Source organism: Dreissena polymorpha, chromosome 3, assembly GCF_020536995.1.
Source record: "Dreissena polymorpha isolate Duluth1 chromosome 3, UMN_Dpol_1.0, whole genome shotgun sequence".
In the NCBI taxonomy this organism is placed as follows: domain Eukaryota; kingdom Metazoa; phylum Mollusca; class Bivalvia; order Myida; family Dreissenidae; genus Dreissena; species Dreissena polymorpha.
This window is the reverse complement of record NC_068357.1, coordinates 63,529,479-63,550,196: the sequence shown is the minus strand read 5'-3', so window position 1 is coordinate 63,550,196 and position 20,718 is coordinate 63,529,479. Positions and strand designations below refer to the sequence as shown.

The window sequence follows — 20,718 nt, the reverse complement described above, 5'->3', positions numbered from 1 at the left end:
TAGCCTCGCTGTGTGAAAAGGGGGTTTAATGCATGTGTGCAAAATCTGGGATGACACTTTATGCACAGGCTTTAAACCACCTTTTCACAGAGCAAGGCTCATATTTTGTAAATTTAAGCTCATTTCCACAACCAAGCTATGGGAGCAGGCACTTACAGGAAACAAATAAACAAAAACAAAGCCATGGCATGGATAAACAACACAGGTTTAATTTAACATGATTTCTGTAACAGCACATGATCACAAGGTAGTGTCCAGGGCGTGCTATAAGACATGGTCATCTGGATGGTAGAACTCACTCAACAGTCTGTACACATAGGACGGGGCAGTCCCACCACTGGAAATAGACAGAACAGGGGAAAATAAGCCATTGGAGCCTCACTCTGGAAAAACGGGGCTTAATGCAGTCAGCTCAGGATAATGAGAGATACACTTTCCGCTTCAAAGTTATTTTTTGTTTAAAGAAGTCTATTCTTATTGAAAATCCAGTTAAGGCGGAAAGAGTCTTCTCTGGGATGACACTTTACTCAGATGCATTAAGACGGGCTTTTACAAAGCGAGGCACATTTTGTATCTGATTTACCCTAGATCCTGTCAGAGTAGTGAACAGTACCACATGACACTGCATGTAATAATATGTAGCTACTTGTTACAAGCATGTTATAAAAATTGTCAGTACATGGACAATTTTAAGGTATGATACCAGTAAAAACAATTTCACATGCAAAACTTCATATTACACAAAACATGCTTGCAAGTTGGAATATTGTAAGTTGAAACGTGTAAAAGTACTTTGCTGGAAAAGATTATATCTACGGACAGCCAGCCAGAAATGGATTGAGTGAAGGTCACAAACATCCCTGCTTTTGAATCCCTCTAATATGTTGTGGGCAAAGGGGGGGGGGGGGGGCATATGAAATTTATTATGGTAATTGTTGTACCCAGTTATGGCAAATAAATACTCTGCCATTCTGCAATCTTCAAGTTCTATGACGCATAGACAATCTTAAAACAACAACAAAAGGGCCTAAAAGGCCCAAACTCGCTCACCTGAGATTCAAACAAACTGACCTGTTCTGTGCAGCCCAAGATGTCATTAGAACAAATGTTCTTACCAATTTTCATGACCGGCAGACAAGTTTTTCAACAGACCAGAACCATTTTCATACACATCCAAGATATCATTTAAACAAATATTCTGACAAAGTTTCATAAGATTGATGAAGCCATACAAGGAAAAATGCCCCGCCCCCTGGTGGCCATGTTTTTATAGCAACTGGAACCATTTCTTACCTTGTCCAAGATATCATAGTGACAAATCTTCTGACCAAGTTTCATGATGATCAGACAATAAATGTGGCTTCTAGTGTGTAAAGAAGGTTTTACTATAGCTATATAAGGAACAAGGGACAAAATTGTCACAAAACCAGGTTTTCAACTCAAAGTGTGATCTTGACCTTGGAGATATCAACGTAATTCTTTCGCGCGACACACCGTCCAATGATGGTGAAGAAATGTGACAAATGATTTTAAAATCTCATAATGAACGACATTGTTATGGCCCGGACAAGCTTGTTCCGCCCGACATTCGCAAATCTAATAACCAGTTTTGTCCTTCAGAAAACCTGGTTAAAAATGCCATGCCCCCTTGGAGGCCATGTTTTTCCACCAACCAGAACCATTTTCCAACTAATCCAAGATATCATTGGGACAAATCGTCTGACCAAGTTTCATTTAGATCGGAAAATAAATGTGGCCTCTTATGTGTTAACAAGGTTTTACAATAGCCATATCAGGAAAAATGACAAGCCCCCTGGCGGCCATGTTTTTTAACCAACCGGCATCATTTTTGAACTTTTCCAAGATATTATTAGGATGAATCTTCTGACCAAATTTCACAAAGATCGGACAATAAAGGTGGCCTCTAGAGTGTTAACAAGATTTTACTATAGCAATATATAGCCATATAAGGAAAAATGCCACGCCCCTTGGCAGCCATGATTTTCAAGAAACCGTAACCATTTTCGAACTCATCCAAGATATTATTGAGAACAATCTTCTGACCAAATTTGATGAAGATTGGACAATAAATGTGGCCTCTAAAGTTTTAACAAGGCAACTGTTGACACCGCACAACACACGACGGACAAAAGGCGAACACAAAAGCTCACCATGAGCACATTGTGCTCAGGTGAGCTAAAAAGGACGTAGGTCCAATGCAATTTTTTAAATTATAAGCTATTAGGAAATCATCAAATAACACGGGCTATGTCCTAAATCAACTACCGGTATGTATGTGTCTTAACGTACATGTTAAATATATACAAGGTGACAAGTTCTGGAGGTACATAGTCGAACACAGGGTTGTAGATCTGAACCTTAGAGAGAATCTTCCCTTCAGAGAACCGCATCACGTCTTCTGGGCTTTCAAACTTGTTAAAGGCATCCTGTAAACATAGAAGTATGCACACTGAATAGTCAAAGGTGGATGATCTGTAAAATATACAGACCAAGCTGTGCACCTTACACATAGTTGGTCAAAGGTACAACATATCTACATGAGTTAGAATATATAGAGAGAAAATACTCTGTAGTACAAGGACTTCGTTGGCTTTGATGAAAAGGTTTATGGAAATCATTAGGAAAGTTAAATTGAGTATTGTTCTGAGAAAACTGGGCTTAAAGCATGTGTGTAAAGTGTCATCCAGGATAAGCCTGTGCAGTCTTAAAGCATGTGTGTAAAGTGTCATCCATGATTAGCCTGTGCAGTCAGCATGTGTGTAAAGAGTCATCCAGGGTTAGCCTGTGCAGTCAGCATGTGTGTAAAGAGTCATCCAGGATTAGCCTGTGCAGTCAGCATGTGTGTAAAGAGTCATCCAGGATTAGCCTGTGCAGTCAGCATGTGTGTAAAGAGTCATCCAGGATTAGCCTGTGCAGTCAGCATGTGTGTAAAGAGTCATCCAGGATTAACCTGTGCAGTCAGCATGTGTGTAAAGTGTCATCCAGGATAAGCCTGTGCAGTCTTAAAGCATGTGTGTAAAGTGTCATCCAGGATTAGCCTGTGCAGTCAGCATGTGTGTAAAGAGTCATCCAGGATTAGCCTGTGCAGTCAGCATGTGTGTAAAGTGTCATCCAGGATTAGCCTGTGCAGTCAGCATGTGTGTAAAGAGTCATCCAGGATTAGCCTGTGCAGTCAGCATGTGTGTAAAGTGTCATCCATGATTAGCCTGTGCAGTCAGCATGTGTGTAAAGAGTCATCCAGGATTAGCCTTGCAGTCAGCATGTGTGTAAAGTGTCATCCATGATTAGCCTGTGCAGTCAGCATGTGTGTAAAGAGTCATCCAGGATTAGCCTGTGCAGTCAGCATGTGTGTAAAGTGTCATCCATGATTAGCCTGTGCAGTCAGCATGTGTGTAAAGAGTCATCAAGGATTAGCCTGTGCAGTCAGCATGTGTGTAAAGTGTCATCCATGATTAGCCTGTGCAGTCAGCATGTGTGTAAAGAGTCATCCATGATTAGCCTGTGCAGTCAGCATGTGTGTAAAGAGTCATCCAGGATTAGCCTTGCAGTCAGCATGTGTGTAAAGTGTCATCCATGATTAGCCTGTGCAGTCAGCATGTGTGTAAAGAGTCATCCAGGATTAGCCTGTGCAGTCAGCATGTGTGTAAAGAGTCATCCAGGATTAACCTGTGCAGTCAGCATGTGTGTAAAGTGTCATCCAGGATTAACCTGTGCAGTCAGCATGTGTGTAAAGTGTCATCCAGGATTAGCCTGTGCAGTCAGCAAGTGTGTAAAGTGTCATCCAGGATTAACCTGTGCAGTCAGCATGTGTGTAAAGTGTCATCCAGGATTAGCCTGTGCAGTCAGCATGTGTGTAAAGAGTCATCCAGGATTAACCTGTGCAGTCAGCATGTGTGTAAAATGTCATCCAGGATTAGCCTGTGCAGTCAGCAAGTGTGTAAAGAGTCATCCAAGATTAGCCTGTGCAGTCAGCATGTGTGTAAAGTGTCATCCAGGATTAGCCAGTGCAGTCAGCATGTGTGTAAAGTGTCATCCAGGATTAGCCAGTGCAGTCAGCATATGTGTAAAGTGTCATCCATGATTAGCCAGTGCAGTCAGCATGTGTGTAAAGTGTCATCCAGGATTAGCCAGTGCAGTCAGCATATGTGTAAAGTGTCATCCATGATTAGCCTGTGCAGTCAGCATGTGTGTAAAGTGTCATCCAGGATTAGCCTGTGCAGTCAGCATGTGTGTAAAGAGTCATCCAGGATTAGCCTGTGCAGTCAGCATGTGTGTAAAGTGTCATCCATGATTAGCCTGTGCAGTCAGCATGTGTGTAAAGAGTCATCCAGGATTAGCCTGTGCAGTCTTAAAGCATGTGTGTAAAGTGTCATCCAGGATAAGCCTGTGCAGTCAGCATGTGTGTAAAGTGTCATCCAGGATTAGCCTGTGCAGTCAGCATGTGTGTAAAGTGTCATCCAGGATTAGCCTGTGCAGTCAGCATATGTGTAAAGTGTCATCCATGATTAGCCTGTGTGTAAAGTGTCATCCAGGATTAGCCTGTGTGTAAAGTGTCATCCATGATTAGCCTGTGTGTAAAGTGTCATCCAGGATTAGCCTGTGTGTAAAGTGTCATCCAGGATTAGCCTGTGCAGTCAGCAAAGGATTATCAGGGACAAAACTTTCAGCTTTTATTTTTTTAGTTCGTTTAAAGGAAGTCTCTACTTCACAACCATTCATTTTATGTCGTCCCTTATTTGCCGTTGCAGACTGCACAGGCTAATCTAGAATGATACTTCACTCACATGCATTAAGCCCAGAACACGGTTCAAATTTAACATGCTAGCCTACCTGATCATTAGAGCACAGGAACTCTGGTGACAACTTGAAAGCTGGAGCACAAACAACAATCTGCAAACACAGAAGAGAAAACATGATGATACTTTAATTTTGAGCAAACTGATATACAGAAGTACATGTGAGTCTAGTTTTTCAAACAGAAGATAAGTGGTTAAAGATAACAAGGTTAATTTTTCTAACAACATACATTGGATAGTCCAAGGAAAATGTATTAATATCAGAAATCAGCAAAAAGTTTCAGTGAAGGACTTTTATCAAAACGATTTAAACTTTTCATCCACAGTTATGTCAGCTATTTACACAAAATTTCATATCATATGTCCATCTAAACTCAAGTAATTGAGCATAAGACATTTTTCTATTTTTAATTTCAGTGACCTTGACCCCCACTTCACCTGTCACAAATACCAGCCCAACTAGATCTCCCTGCAAACTTGATATATTCAAAGTTTCAACCATAATTGGTTAACACAACTTTATTGAGGGAACAACCTGTTTGACACTGTCCTGCCTGCCATGACCCAATTTAATACCAGGAGTTTAAACTGATGGAAGCTCCCACACCATGTGCTTTATCAATCCATTGCTTAATTGTGTGGAAACAGATTATTAATATTATAAGGGCAATAACTGCCTGAATAATATTAATTATTGGAGCAGAACAACTTAAAACTATACGCTAGTCTTTCTATATACGTAATACATGGTTCACATCAACGGCGCTTTGATGGCGCTTTAAAGCGGCGTTCAAAGCGGCACCAAAGCGTAACAAAGCTTGATTAATGCGTCAGTGTCGTAATAGATCGTGGGAAAGCTTGGAGTAAAGCGGAACATCCAGCAAGAACGCCAAATGTTTTTTAACTGTTTAAAAATTTTGGGCGCTCTGTCACGAATTGATTAAAGCGTCAAGAGTGCATCAAAGCTTAAAAAAAAAACAATCTTCACGGTATGTCACCATTTGACACGCTTCATTAGGATGTCTCAAGATTTGCTACGATCTGGCATGAAGATCTGACACGAGGTCAGACGCTTTCATCAAAATCTGACACGCTTTGTTACGTTTTCATGAAGGACTCTCCCGCTTTCCCACGAATTGAGGCGCTTTGATCAAGGATCGACTCGTTTTGTTAGGCTTTGTTACACTCGGCAAGCATCCTCACGCTCTTTCATGATCTCCTACCATACGCTCTGTTGTTCTCCCTATAAATTAGCCTCTGACCCATTCCTCTGTTCAACTGCAGCAGGAAGTACAACACCAACCATTCTTTGCTGCCAGTCAACAACACCCACTGGAGAGAAAAAGTAGTCTCTGAGATGATCTCTCTGATGTCTAGCATCCACAGTGGCGAGGTTCCCCCTCGCATGTGGCTGTGGAACATCTTCCCAGTGAGGTCCATGTCTCCAGGCCCCAGGTACGAAGTTGTGCGCTTCATCCTCGTGGTCCACCTCATTGGCTGCCATCACCACCCTATGCCTCAACAGACTGTGCAGCACCACAGCAGTCTCCACCAAATTTCTGACGTTCTCTAGCTTCTGTTCAAGTGTTCCCAGCAGGCATCTGAACCTGTTTACCAGGATGCCAAAGGCATTCTCCACCACTCTTCTACACCTTGAGATCCTGTAGTTGCCGATTCTCTGCTCATCTGTTATCCGTCTTCTACTGTATGGCTTCATCATGTAGCTCTTCAGGGCAAAATCATCATCACACAGGATGAAGTATGGAATATCTGGCTCAGTTTTCCTAGGGAGAGGGCATGATGAGGGCAGCCCTATGGACCCATCTTCTAGGCATTCAAAGAGCTCAGAGTCTGTAAATATCTGGGGGTGAGACATGTGTCCTTTTCCTCCCAGCCCAATCCAGATGAACTTGTATTCTGCGTCTACATGGGCCAGCATTGGTATGGAGAAGAAACCCTTGTAGTTGCGGTAGAAACTGCCTTTGTTTGCTGGCTTCTTGATGGAAATGTGCTTTCCATCCAAGGCACCAACTGCATGGGGGACATTCCACCTCTGTTCAAACTGCTGGGCAAGGTGTCTCTGGCTTCAGGGGTTATATGTGCGTTGAAAACCTCATCTTTATACACTTGTACAATGGCCGTGCACACTTCTGGAATCAGCTCTGATATGGTGGAGATACCACATCTGAATCCATATGCCAGTGACCTGTAGTTGTCCCCAGTGGCCAGATGTCTCAAGGTGATTGCTAGCTTGATGCCAGCTGACAGGCGGTTCCTGTAGTTAGTCTGCTGCTTCTGGATGACTGGTGCCACTCTTTTCAGGATATAATGGAACATCTCAGGGTTTAATCTGGTGAAGTTGTTGAAGGCAGCAGCCAGCAGGGTCTTCTAATCTGAGTTGTGTGTCCAGGAGGCTAGTGTAATTACCATTTTGCTGTCTTCTTTCTTCAGTGAGCAATGGCCTGGTCCAGCAGCTTCTGATTAATGGTCTTCTCCCTCCTGCTGGTAGGTCAACCTCCCCTTGTCTGCGCTGTTCTTCTTCCCTCTCATCCACCTGAAGGGCTAGCCTAGGATATAGTTATACAACAGGGAGACAAACGTCAATTCTTCTTCAGATATATCATGCTCTGGTACATCTGGAACTTCTGTATCTTGTTGTTCTGTCGTTGTGTTCTGGAGTCAAAGATGCAATGATTTTGTGGATCTGCTGCATCTTTACGTAGGCTCTGGATCAAGGGCGGCATAAAAACCGGCGATCGTGACATTTTCCAATACGTAACAGAGCTTAAAAATGCACACCAGAGCTTGATAGTCGTATCACAGCCTGATTGTAAGCGTCATAATCGCCTCAAAGGGTAATAAAGCCTAATAAAGTTTATCAAAGCGTGATTTCAAGTGTAACAAAGCCTGATTAAAGCGGCATCAAAGCGTGAGGAATCGTAACAAGTCGGGAAATATTTCGTCCCCAAAGCGGCAATCTATTCGTATCAGAGCGTATCAGAGCTTATCAGAGCGTAAGAAATCGTGATATTTTTTGGAAAAGTAATCAAAAATAAAGGCGCTTTGCTCGCTGATCTAAAGCGCGGCATTCGCCGTTGGTGTGAACTAACCATAAGCGAGATCTACACACAAGCATGATATATTCAAAGTTTCATTAATACATAAATATATCACTTATCAATGAAAGAACAAAAAAACAACTTTACATCACACACTAAAATACTATTATATAGTATAACTATACTTAGTTTTCTGTAATGGCAATAATATATTAAGTCAGGAAGCAGGCTTTCAAGTGATTTGCCAAAGATAGATCATTAATTGACCTTATACATCAGAACAAGACAATAATCAGTACTTACAGGTACAGAATAGTGTTTTGCTGCCAGTGCTATTGCATGACTTCCACTTATGGCCTTCAACCTGAGAAAGGAAACCAAAACGAATGTTGAATTACTGGAAAATTGATTACTGTACTAGTAATTAGTTGCATATATCAAACCCATGTTCAATACAGTCAATTTGTAAAAACCCATTTATAGTTGAAGTTGAACCATTAACAAATGTTCTGTACTCAATGAAGTTCATTAAGGCCTACAATGCCCTTTTCCACCCATAAAAGATAGATCCTAAACTTTCTTAGTCATTTATGTCAGATGAAAACATTTATTTGGAAATAATTGTATGATTTCCACACTATGTAGTCTTCTTTAAGGTAGGGCACCTGTAATGGGCACCTTTCCAAATATAATCTAATGTATTATCTTCCTAATCAGCATCATTTCACTGAACTAAATGCACATTTTTAGATAGGCTTTCCATGCTTTAAAAAAATTTTTACTGATTTTTTCAAAACCACCCCCACGCTCTGCTTTTGTCCAGTTTATTTGAACCCCTGGGGTAAATTAAAGTTCCATAATTCATCCAGATTTCTAAATATGGGCATGCAGTTGGTACTTACAGATGCAGTAAAGGTGTTTAAAGTTTAAACAAGATGAAATAAGTATTCTTTTACAGACATTTATTTTTATGACCTGTTATCTCTGAAAGCGCCATGAAATGTAAGTGGTTTCAGCCAAGTAGAAATTGGGTTGGTTAAAAACAAAGTGTCATAAAATTTAAAATAGTATCATTTAAGTAATATTTTGAACTTAGTTTTTATAGATACACTATATACAGCAAAAATACCAAGAAATAGACAGATTTAGCATTTACTTTTTGAAATAAAAATAAAATGCAACATGCATGATTCGTATTTTCAGCAGTAAATCACCCAATTTAGCCATAACGTTTTAATTTTAAAATTGAAGATTGTGCATAAAAATTGCAACATATTTAAAAAAAAATATATACCTGATATGCTATATTAAATCAAATTACGTTAGAAAAGAAGTAAAACGCGTCACAAGAAGTATGCGTTGTTGGCAGGATTTGAACCTGCGCAGGAAGATCCCAAAAGATTTCTAGTCTATCGTCTTATCCACTCGGCCAGGACGACTTCACATTACTACCTGCTTAAATTAGATATCCATAAGTAATAGGTAAAAAAGCTCTTCGATCTTTGAAGAAATTGGGAAATCATTACGGGTGCGCTACCTTAATTAAACTTTACCATTATGACCGAAAATGAAGGGTAAAAAAGAATACCACATACCAGGAAAGTATCCATAGGTTATTGAATTTGTCTACCTATACATGTCAATATCTCTGCCAGTATGCATTTCAGCCTACCATACATTCCATAGTTGATTTTAACCTTGCCTTTCTTGATTCAGTTCATGATAACCTACCATCACATAGTAAGCTTACCCTCCATTAGCCATGACAGTGTGAGTTCCCATGATAACCTTGTTCACTCTCGACATGATTGCAAACACCGCTGAGTCGTTGATCACGGTGGTCTCTATGCCCGCCTTGGCCAGACTCACAGCCAACTCCTGGCCCTGAAATAACAGGGAAGTGTGGTGAAGAAAAAGTAAACAAGAAACCGTCGGAGACGTGTGATGCTCCCCAAAGTTTTTTTTGTCACAATATTGCACTATATATTCAGATAAAAGGAAACGTCTAGTAGTTGGGGGGACAAGAATTGCACCATATGTACAGTTAATGGAAAATTTCAAAGGGCCATAACTCTGTGAAAAATCATCCGACCAGAACCGCCTGATAATATGCACATCTCCTCTATCAGCATTAGTTTTATCATACAGAGATCAATTATAAGCTAATTTGGCACAAACATAAACTTCGATGAGGAGGTGTGTCGGTTGCACAGATTGTGATGCAGTAACTTTGTCAAATACAGATGGATTTAAAATAACTTGGCAAAAATATTAGCAGTGATGATAGGATGTACATAAAAAAACTGGGGTGCAACATTAAATTGTAAGATAATTGTAAGATAACACTATAAAAGAGAACAAAAGACAAACATTGAAAACAATGTTTGACATCAATGCGCCAGCTATATCTTTGTAAGACGATTGATTTTATAATGACTTCACATTTATCAAAGATTGTTAACATCAAATAGTTAAAGAATTCAAAGGTCGTTACACTTGCCAAAATCCTACTGCAATTGAAATGATTTGTAACTGCTCATCTTGACAAAATGAGGTTTGCAGCTGCATCTTATTATATCAGAATTTAAATACCAGATGCAGTTAGCTGAGTAACCCAACTACATGTACACATAAATAACCAGCACAACTTACATGATAGAATGGAGCACACTCCACGACAATCACTTGAAACTTTCTTTTATATCTGGCTGCATCCTGGAAAAAATAGTCACAGGGGTGTCATTGATAAGAGGTCTGCTGTAGAAATAGAAGACAAATTAGTTAAAACGCAGAGCCAGGTATAGAACTCTTAATTGGTACTATCAAAGAAAGTAATACCAGCCTTAAATACATTCAAAATAGTTACCGGTAAATTATAAGCAAAAGTAACTGGAAACTGTCAAATCATTATAAAAATCAAAACCAGTTTAAGTACATGTAAATTCATTATCAAATACCGGTACACAACAGACAGGAAAACTTTAAAGCTTTAATAAAGTGCAGATGAAAGGGGGAAGAAAAAGTTGTTTTTTTCCTAATCAATGTTTGCTTTTGCGCTTTGTTTACCATGTATGATTGGTATTGTTTAACAATCTCAGACCCACGGCAACTTTCCCACATGGTCAGGTGCAAAAGTTTTCACATCAAATACCTTTAAAAACGCTTCCACAGTTTTTGACTTGCCAGCAGTCATGATGACTTCATTAGAATGAATGTGTTCTAGAGCCTGGGTTGCTATGTTATCTACACTGAAATATGAAGAAAGTGAAATATTAACACCAATTATAATCACTTAATAAGAATAAAATGTTCAGCGGCAGGAACACAATGTTATCTAAACTAAAATATGAACAGAGTAAAGTAAGAAGAGAGAGAAGTAAGAACAGAAAGGAAATATGAACATAACTTAAAATTAACAAGGGCTGTTTGTAAAACATGCATGCCCCCCTATATGAGCTATAAGTTGTAGTAGCAGCCATTGTGTGAATACGTTTTTTGTCACTGTGAACAACGGTGGTGATGGTGGTGATGGTGGTGGTGGTGGTGGTGGTGGTGGTGATGGTGGTAGTGGTGGTGGTGGTGGTGGTGGTGGTGGTGGTGGTGGTGGTAGTGGTGGTGGTTATTGATACAATGCATTACAAAAATGCAGTTAGCCTTACATTTGGTAAAATTTAAATATATTACAAGGGAGGCAAATGCTGTAACAAAAAGAACATGCATACCGTAATTACTCTATGTTTTCGGACACTTAAAAATAATAATTTTTTTCGTGTCCGAAAACTTAGATACAAAAAATATTCACAAAATACAGGTGTCCGAAAACTTAGAGTCGAAAATTGAAGTGTCCAAAAATAGCGCAAATTATATCAACGACTACCGGTTATAGCACGCGCTTGTAAATTACCATGCCGTATAGTACAAATTACAGTTATATATGTTTGCACTGCATTTTAAATAATTTTAAATGCTTAATTTATTTGACAGAAAGTTACTACAAGGTTGTACTTTGACCAACCAGTTCAAAGATGAGCATGTAATGTACCGATACTCGCTAGTATGAACCTGTAATTAACGAAATAAAAAAGCAAACTATAAATTATTTGTTTGTTCATTTCTGATAGTTGTTGTCGAACACCTTCCATTGTTCGTAAAACTTGCAATCCTGGGTGCATCACACTTTGAAGCGTTTAGTATTTGCCACAGTTGTTTTACTGAGAAGGGGAGTACCATTGCGGTAGATAATTGAACTGTTAATTGGCACTACCCCCGGTAATTGTCATTACGCTTATGCTATCGGGCCAAACCATTGTTTAATACCGGTTTACAAGGTTATTTACCCAATAACGCAAATGTAATGGTCCGTTGCCCTCAGGCATGCACCTGCCATGTTTTAAGATGTTAAACTGGTTGTAAAACCCCATGATCGAAGTGTCATTAGATATCGAAAACAGGACCGAAATTTGGTAAAATAGCGCTGTAAAATATACTGTCCGAAAACGTAGAGACATTAATTATGGACGAAAACTCGTGTGTCCGAAAATTAAGAGTCACCAAAAATAAATATTTTTGCTAAAAAAAGGGGTGTCCGAAAACTTAGAGTGTCCGAAAATTTAGAGTAATTACGGTAAACGGTAGTTGTTTCCCTTGTTTGAACCATGCTAAATCCTTAAAATGCCTATTTCCAGTAACTGTGACCTTCACCTGTGACCTTGACCTTTGACCTAGTGACCTCAAAATCAATAGGGGTCATCTGCGAGTCATGATCAATGTACCTATGAAGTTTCCTGATACTAGGCCCAAGCGTTCTTGAGTTATCATCTGACAACCACCTGGTGGACGGACCGACAGACCGACAGACTGACCGACATGAGCAAAGCAATATACCCCCTCTTCTTCGAAGGGGGGCATAATAAATAGACACAATGACATATGAAACAAGAGATGTGTTCGTCAGAAACACAATGCCCCCTATTGCGACGCATTGAAAAACAATATTTTTTTTTATTTTTATTTTTGACCTTTGACCTTGAAGGATGACCTTGACCTTGAACTTCCACCACTCAAAATGTGCAGCTTCATGAGAATGCCCCTTTGAATTTTTTTTTACCTTTGCCCTTGAAGGTTGACCTTAGCCTTGAACTTCCACCACTCAAAATGTGCAGCTTCATGAGAATGCCGCTTTGAAAAAAAAAATATATATGTTTTTTTGACCTTTGACCTTGAAGGATGACCTTGACCTTGAACTACCACCACTCAAAATGTGCAGCCTTATGAGATACACATGCATGCCAAATTAAGTTGCTATCTTCAAAATTGAAAAAGTTATGGCCAATGTTAAAGTTTTCGGACGGACAGACGCCACATATTTGACATTTGACCTTAAAGGAGGACCTTGACCTTCACCTGTCACCACACAAAATATTCAGCTCCATGAGATGCACATGCATGCCAAATATCAAGTTGCTATCTTCAATAGTGAAAAAGTTATGGCCAATGTTAAAGTTTTTGGACGGATGGACAGACGCCATATAAGACATTTGACCTTGAAGGATGACCTTCACCTTTCACCACTCAAAATGTGCAGCTCCGTGAGATGCACATGCATGCCAAATATCAAGTTGCTATCTTCAATATTGAAAAAGTTATGGCCAATGTTAAAGTTTTTGGACGGACAGACGCTATATATTTGACATTTGACCATGAGGAATGACCTTGACCTTTCACCACTCAAAATGTTTAGCTTCATGAGATACACATGCATGCCAAATATCAAGTTGCTATCTTCAATAGTGAAAAAGTTATGGCCAATGTTAAAGTTTTTTTTCGGACGGACGGACAGACTGACTGATGGACAGTTCAACTGCTATATGCCACCCTACCGGGGGCATAAAAAGTGTAAAATGAAAAGTTTATTATGTCTTAATAGGAATGAATTCCAATTATATGGATTATATTAACACTGAGCTATAAACTGAGTGAAATAATGAGTGAAATGTAAAATAGAGTGAACCATTCCATTTATATAACAAGCCTTCCGCGGTTGGAGACATATGCCCCTCCAAACAGGGCTTTGAACTAGGTACCCCCAATTTCAATAGTGGTCATCTACTTCCAAGGCCAATGCGCATGTGAAGTATCAAGCCAATCGGTCAATTCTTTGATGAGTTATTGATAGGAAACAATTTTCACACTTATTGTGACAGTGATCTTGACCTTTGACCCAGTGACCCCAATTTTGATAGGGGTCATTTACTGTCCAAGGCCAATGCGCATTGGAAGTATCAAGCCAGTCCGTCTATTTGTTGGCAAGTTATTGATCAGAAACGCTTTTAACACTTATTGTGCCAGTCACCATGACCTTTGACCTAGTGGCCCCAATATTAATGGGGTCATCTACTGTCCAAGGCCAATGCACATGAGAAGTATCAAGCCAATCAGTGAATCAGTTGACAAGTTATTGATCGGAAACGATTTCACACTTGGTGTGTAACAGTGACCTTGACCTTTGATCTAGTGACCCCAATTTCAATAGGGGTCATCTACCGTCCAAGGCCAATGCACATGTGAAATATCAAGCCAATTGGTGAATCAGTTGACGAGTTATTGACAGGAAACTATTTCACAATTAGCGTGCAACAGTGACCTTGACCTTTGAGCTAGTGACCCCAATTTTAATAGGAGTCATCTACTGTCCAAGCCCAATTCACATGGGATGTATCAAGCCAATCGGTGAATCAGTTGACCAGTTATTGATCGGAAACGATTGTACTCTTAATGTGTATCAGTGACCTTGACCTTTGACCTTGTGACCCCCATTTTAAAAGGGGTTATCTACTGTCCAAGGCCAATACACATTTGAAGTGTCAAGCCAATCGGGCAATTGGTTGATAAGTATTTGATCGGAAACAATTTTCACACTTAGTGTGATAGTGACCTTGACCTTCGACCTAGTGACCCCTATTTCAATATGGGTCATCTACTGTCCAAGGCCAATGCACATGTGAAGTATCAAGCAAATCGGTCAATTGGTTGACGAGTTATTGATCGGAAACGATTTTCACACTTAGTATGATAGTGACCTTGACATTTGACCTAGTCACCCCAATTTCAATAGGGATCATCTACTGTCCAAGGCCAATGCACTTGTGAAGTATCAAGCCAATTGGTAAATTTGTTGATGAGTTACTGATTGGAAACAATTTTCACACTTAGTGTGATAGTGACCTTGATCTTTGAACTAGTGACCCCAATTTCAATAGGGGTCATCTACTGTCTAAGGCAAATGCACATGTGAAGTATCAAGCCAATCGGTCAATTAGTTGACGAGTTATTGGTCGGAAACTTTTTTTCACACTTATGTGTGATAGTGACCTTAACCTTTACCTAGTGACCCCAATTTTAATTAGGGTCATTTACTGTCCAATGCACATGTGAAGTTTCAAGCCAATTGGTCAATTCGTTGAAGAGTTGACCAGTTATTGATCGGAAACTAACTGGTCTACGGACATTCAGACTGGTCTACCGACAGCCAACAAGCAAAACAATATACCCCTTCTTTTTCGAAGAGGGGCATACAAAATGTAAATAATACATCATAACAGCATTAAGTGTTAAATGTTAATTTTGCATATTTATGTGTTGAGCTCATTTGAATTGTTAATACATAGCAGGGCTATAGATAACTTTTGGGGTATATTGGGTAATCAACCCCTGTTTTTGACAACAATAGGGTTTTTGTAAATTCAATAGAGTTTTAGCAAAAAAAATTCACTCTCTACTTTTGAGCTTAATAGGGTTTTTCATCCCTGTTTTTTTTAACTCAATTGGGTAATTTAGGGAATGACATTTATAATCTAATAAAAATCTACTAAGGATATTATATTATTTATACAAATGAAATTCAAAACGGTACCTGTACATAACAATAAACAATTACTGATTTTTTTTATCAAAGTCATTCATTTTTGCATTGAATAAGACCGAGTTCATGAAAATCACTGCACCATTGATGAAGTTATGGCTTTTCAAAGCGATGCACCCCGTTTTCAGGTCATTTTGAGATGAATACCTTGAAAATGAAAGTAGAAATCGGACAGGTCTACGAATAGTTACAATAATACCCCAAAGATTGATAACCACTGGAAAGACTGCCTTCTTTTCTTCATAGGAAGGCATATATACTATCCGGTACATTTTTGTACGGAAAATAACCAGTCTAAAAAATACGCCCAGTGTTCAACTGTTCATAAGAATAGCTTTTGTGAAGCAAGTTTTTTTACGGGAATTACGTAATTAAATTTGTATTTGCGTTTTTGTACTCTTTATTTTGAATTTAATTACGTTTTTGGTTATTTTAATTGCGTAATAACACAAAACGCTTGTTATCTTTAGCCCCGATATATGAAATCCTTTTCTTTTAAACTTTAAAGTCATGAAGATTTTGTATATAATACTTAATTTGAACAATATTCATTCATACAAGTAAGTTTGTGCCATGGTGTTTTCATTCCACAACAGTTAAGATTTTTATCTTCAACAAATGAAACAAATAGTGCAAACGCCAACAATTTTTCATTCAAAATAGAATATGCAATTTCATGCAGTACTAGAAATACCACTTTATATTTGATAAAATACAATCTAACCTTGTTTCTATTTCTGTTTTGAGCTCTGTCATTGCTTCTATCACTGTAGCTTTCAAGTCTTTGACACTCCGTGTGAAGTCATCTATATTGCCTTCAGCTGTGAGAAGTTTCTACAAAGAAACAAACCATTTGTTGCACCAACAGTCACAGCAAGGACAACACTATCTTACATTTAGCACGTAATAATAAAAACGCCATATGCGGTCAGTGTAGCTTAAAACCAGCATACGCATTTGGGCATTCTGGTCAAGAGCTGCCCTGCCTGCTGTAAAGTCACGCAAGGTTTCCTAGTTTCATTTGAGCACAGGTTAGCTGATGACAGGACTGTGAGAATGCGCAGGCTTGTCTGGCATAAAACCAATTTTTCTTATAATGCGTCTCTAAAGGTTTAACTCTGATCAGATCGTTCTTAATTTATTTCTTATGTTGTACATAAAACAGTTATTCTGTAAAATTTAACCTTGTCAGCATAATTTCTATGACAATTTATTAAAATTAATACAAATTCAAGTATTTAAACTTTCTGCCTTTAGCAAACATTCAAGTATGAGGTATAATTATAATTTCTTCATGAGACATATCTCAATTCTGGCCTAGGTACGTACATTCCTGAGAGATTCTTGGGGATCCCCTTCTTCTGATTTTCCTTTTAGGCCACTGAAATATCATTAAAGTATTTTTTTCTAGAAAGAACCAGATATAATACAAGTAGGTCATCAATTAATCTCGTTTATCATTCGTCTAAGATCAGCAGTCCACAGGCTTATCAGGGATGGCACTTTCCAACTTTACTGGATTTTCCCTAAGAAGAGACTTTCATTTAACCAAAAAATCTTTACAAGCGGAAAATTTCGTCCCAGATTAGCCGGTACAGTCCGCACATGGGAGACATTATACATGCATGCATTAAGCCTCGTTTACCCAGAGCAAGGCTCAGGTAAATATTCTGCACATGTGTGTGACATTTCTCTCCACACACACCTTGCATACTCCTCTCTGATGATCTTCAGGACTCGTCTCACCATGTTGCCGATGGCCGACTCTGAGGGCTGGGAGGACATTAGCTTCTTTCCCTCAGCGCGAACAATGTCCATCAGCTCCCTATAATTTGTAGAACACTGTCTGAATCATGGCTGTCATGTTTGTTGTGGTTTGTCATTTTAGTTGTTTGTAAACTGAAGCTGATGACAATCTGTGTATTTTTTTTCTAATATAAAAAGTATTTAGGTGCATTAGTATTTTTGATGCCCAATTGGGCATTTATTTTTATATTTTTCCTAGAAATCTAAAGACCATGCAACAAATGTCTTGAAGATTAACTGATAGTGCTATTTTTAATGCTATGTTTCCTTCTCCAATATTTTACAAGCCATTCCTCAAGACGTTTCTAGTGTTTCATCATAGTATTTAACACCTTATTGATGACAAATTCTTTACAATTAATGGCTAAATGCTTCCATATATTGCACTCCCATGCAAAGAAAAATATTTGGTGAACTGCTAAATATTTGTCTTGATTTCCTGCTCCAGATATAGGAAAATGAGCCTTGTTCTGGCAAAATGGGTTTAATGAATAGCATCCCGACTTAGCCTGCACAGTCTGCACAGGCTCATTAAGGTCAACACTTTCCACAAAAACAAAAATTCCTTAAAATGAAAAAAAGGTTCAAATATTTGTCCAAAGAATGAAAGATTCTGATAAACACAGCACAGCATTCATACTTTGCATTGGACCATTTTGTCTGTGAGATAATCCTGACCAGCAGTGAGACAGTCGTGTATGCCACATTGAAGGAGCCCTGGATAGTTCTGAAAGAGAAGGGAAAGTAGCTGTGACTTTCCAGTTTTCATTATACATAGTAGTAAGATGCAATCTATTCGTTGTTTTTTATTCAAAAGTTAACACTGTAACAAGACTTGCGTTTGTTAAACACAATGCAACTTACTATTAATCAACTGATTGTGATTCATTTACTATCTTTTGAACCTCTGTAAAATAGATCGAATGGTCAATTCAAAACTTTGACAAATTCAATGTTTTCTATCAAGTTTTTGTTTGGAGCATTTTTCCACAAAAGATACGCAAATTGATGTTGATAGTTACATGTATAGCATTGGTTATGATTTATTATGTTGATTGAACTCAAATTAATAGACATACATGAGACCAGTGTTTTTTTTCACCTATAGGGGAATGGTGGCGGGGCCTGTCCAAAGGGGAAAAACTCGTCGTTTTTTAGGAAAAGGGGAAAATTAAAAATTCAGTCTTTTATAAGTAATTATATTTATTATATGAATACACATGTATGTATGTATGTAATATTCACAGCTGAATGTCTCTGTCATTTTTCTTAAATATATATCAATGATTTTTTCAAACATTTGTTTCAGAAAGTTCAGCCGTCATGTACAGTCTCAGTTTTCCTAGCCAATTTGATTCTAATTGGAATGTTTGTAATAGATAAAATGACTAATATGAGCATTTTATATCAATAAAATGGACCAAATTGGAATGTTTTGATCAACACATATTGACACAATATAGATACATCAGGCCTTTTCTTGGCCATTTTGGGGAAAAAATGCAATTCATGTGAAAAGTCCACTGATTTGGGAAAAACTAATTTCATATAACTCTTAATAATAATACAAAATTATATTAATTATAGTTATATACTTTGTTAGTTATTTATGAAATAAATTTGAGATATATTTATCATTAGACAGTTCTTTCTAAAAAAAAAAAAAAAAATTCTGGAGGGGATTTTTTCTACAAAATTGGGGGAAAATATATATGCTGTTTGACCCTATTTCCGGTGTATACGAGTAACCGGTGCAATCCGTTATATCCGAAAATCAATGACGTCAGTTGATATGCATACCTGAAATTTATGTCAGTGCGCTGTCAAAACTTCCCGCAAGCTGTCAAAGTCTACTTTTTGATCAAGAATGAGCTTTTACAAGGTAAGTTTACAAATTTTTAATTCAGTACCTGTTTTTGCAACAAAAAATTCCATACCCATGACACTTACATCCATGAATGTGGTTTTAAATAACTAAAAATCCGATCCAGAAGTCTGTCTGCTAGCGTCCGTAGATACAGGTGTCAAGCTAAAAGTCCCCCGTGTAATTAGTCCCATGGAAAGTTTATTTCAAAATTATTCTTACAATTCCAATTTCTTAATATTGTTATGCCCCTGGATCAAATGATAAGGGGCATATTGTTTTTGGACTCTCTGTCTGTCTGTCTGTCTGTCTGTCCGTCCCACAAACTTTAACCTTACAGTAAAGTTTTGCAATAACTTTTGCAACATTGAACATAGCAACTTGATATTTGGCATGCATGTGTATCTCATGAAGCTGCACATTTTGAGTGGTGAAAGGTCAAGGTCATCTTTCAAGGTCAAAAGTCAAAAAATACAATCCAAAGCGGCGCGATAGGGGGCATTGTGTTTCTGACAAACACATCTCCTGTTGTATTTACTTTAGTTTCCATCAAGTGTTCAAATGAAGAGGAGACGCAATTACAATCCTAACCAGATTGTGCTGGCCTAAAAAGAAGTCATGGAAAGTGGGATATCAATCTACAAGGCTGCCAGGTTGTTTGGGGTTCCCGAGAGTACCCTAAGAGACAGGCATTTAGGGATCCAACCTGTTGACCAACTCCCTAGTCATGGACCGAAACCAATTTTCACCAGAGACGAAGAAAACTTGTTAGTCAACCAACTGTCAAACATGTCGAATATTGGATATGGGTATTCGAGGCAGGCTTTATTGGGTATGGCAAATGAGTTTGCTGTCATTCTAGGAAAGAAGAGTGTAGAACTTTCAAGGAGTCATGGTATGATGGCTTCAAAAAAAGGTGGCCTGCTATCCACCTTGCTAAGCCAGAGCACCTTGCGTTGATAAGGGCAAAGGCCACATCAATGGAAGCAATGAACAAACATTTCACAGAACTAGAAAAAACTTATATTGAAAACGGACTCAAGGATCACCCAGAAAGGATATGGAACATTGACGAGTCCGGTATATTGATGGAGCATTCTCCACCCAGAGTATTGTGCCAAAAGGGGAATACTCCACAAGCAGTCACCTCTCCAAGAGGTAAAAATGTTACCATCATAGGTTGTGGAAATGCAGCTGGCTTTTCCATCCCACCTTACTACATATTTCCTGGTAAGAGGTGGTGTGATGACC

The 20,718-nt window shown here is 38.6% G+C and overlaps 1 protein-coding gene across 3 annotated transcripts in view; it reads right to left on the bottom strand.

Annotated features, from left to right (window-relative positions):
- Positions 1-188: 188 nt before the first annotated feature.
- The window catches only part of LOC127874460 (translation initiation factor eIF-2B subunit beta-like), a 23,848-nt gene continuing 3,318 nt past the window's right edge, over positions 189-20,718 (bottom strand). For all 3 annotated transcript variants that reach the window (XM_052418810.1, XM_052418809.1, XM_052418811.1), the window contains exons 2-12: positions 18,244-18,330; positions 17,503-17,622; positions 17,127-17,178; positions 16,522-16,631; positions 11,028-11,124; positions 10,529-10,591; positions 9,627-9,760; positions 8,180-8,240; positions 4,852-4,911; positions 2,311-2,447; positions 189-337 (exon numbers count right to left, since the gene is read on the bottom strand). In XM_052418810.1, coding sequence (XP_052274770.1) covers positions 265-337; positions 2,311-2,447; positions 4,852-4,911; positions 8,180-8,240; positions 9,627-9,760; positions 10,529-10,591; positions 11,028-11,124; positions 16,522-16,631; positions 17,127-17,178; positions 17,503-17,622; positions 18,244-18,330 — 994 coding nt within the window. In that variant the 3' untranslated portion in view covers positions 189-264. The remainder of the gene's footprint in view (positions 338-2,310; positions 2,448-4,851; positions 4,912-8,179; positions 8,241-9,626; positions 9,761-10,528; positions 10,592-11,027; positions 11,125-16,521; positions 16,632-17,126; positions 17,179-17,502; positions 17,623-18,243; positions 18,331-20,718) is intronic.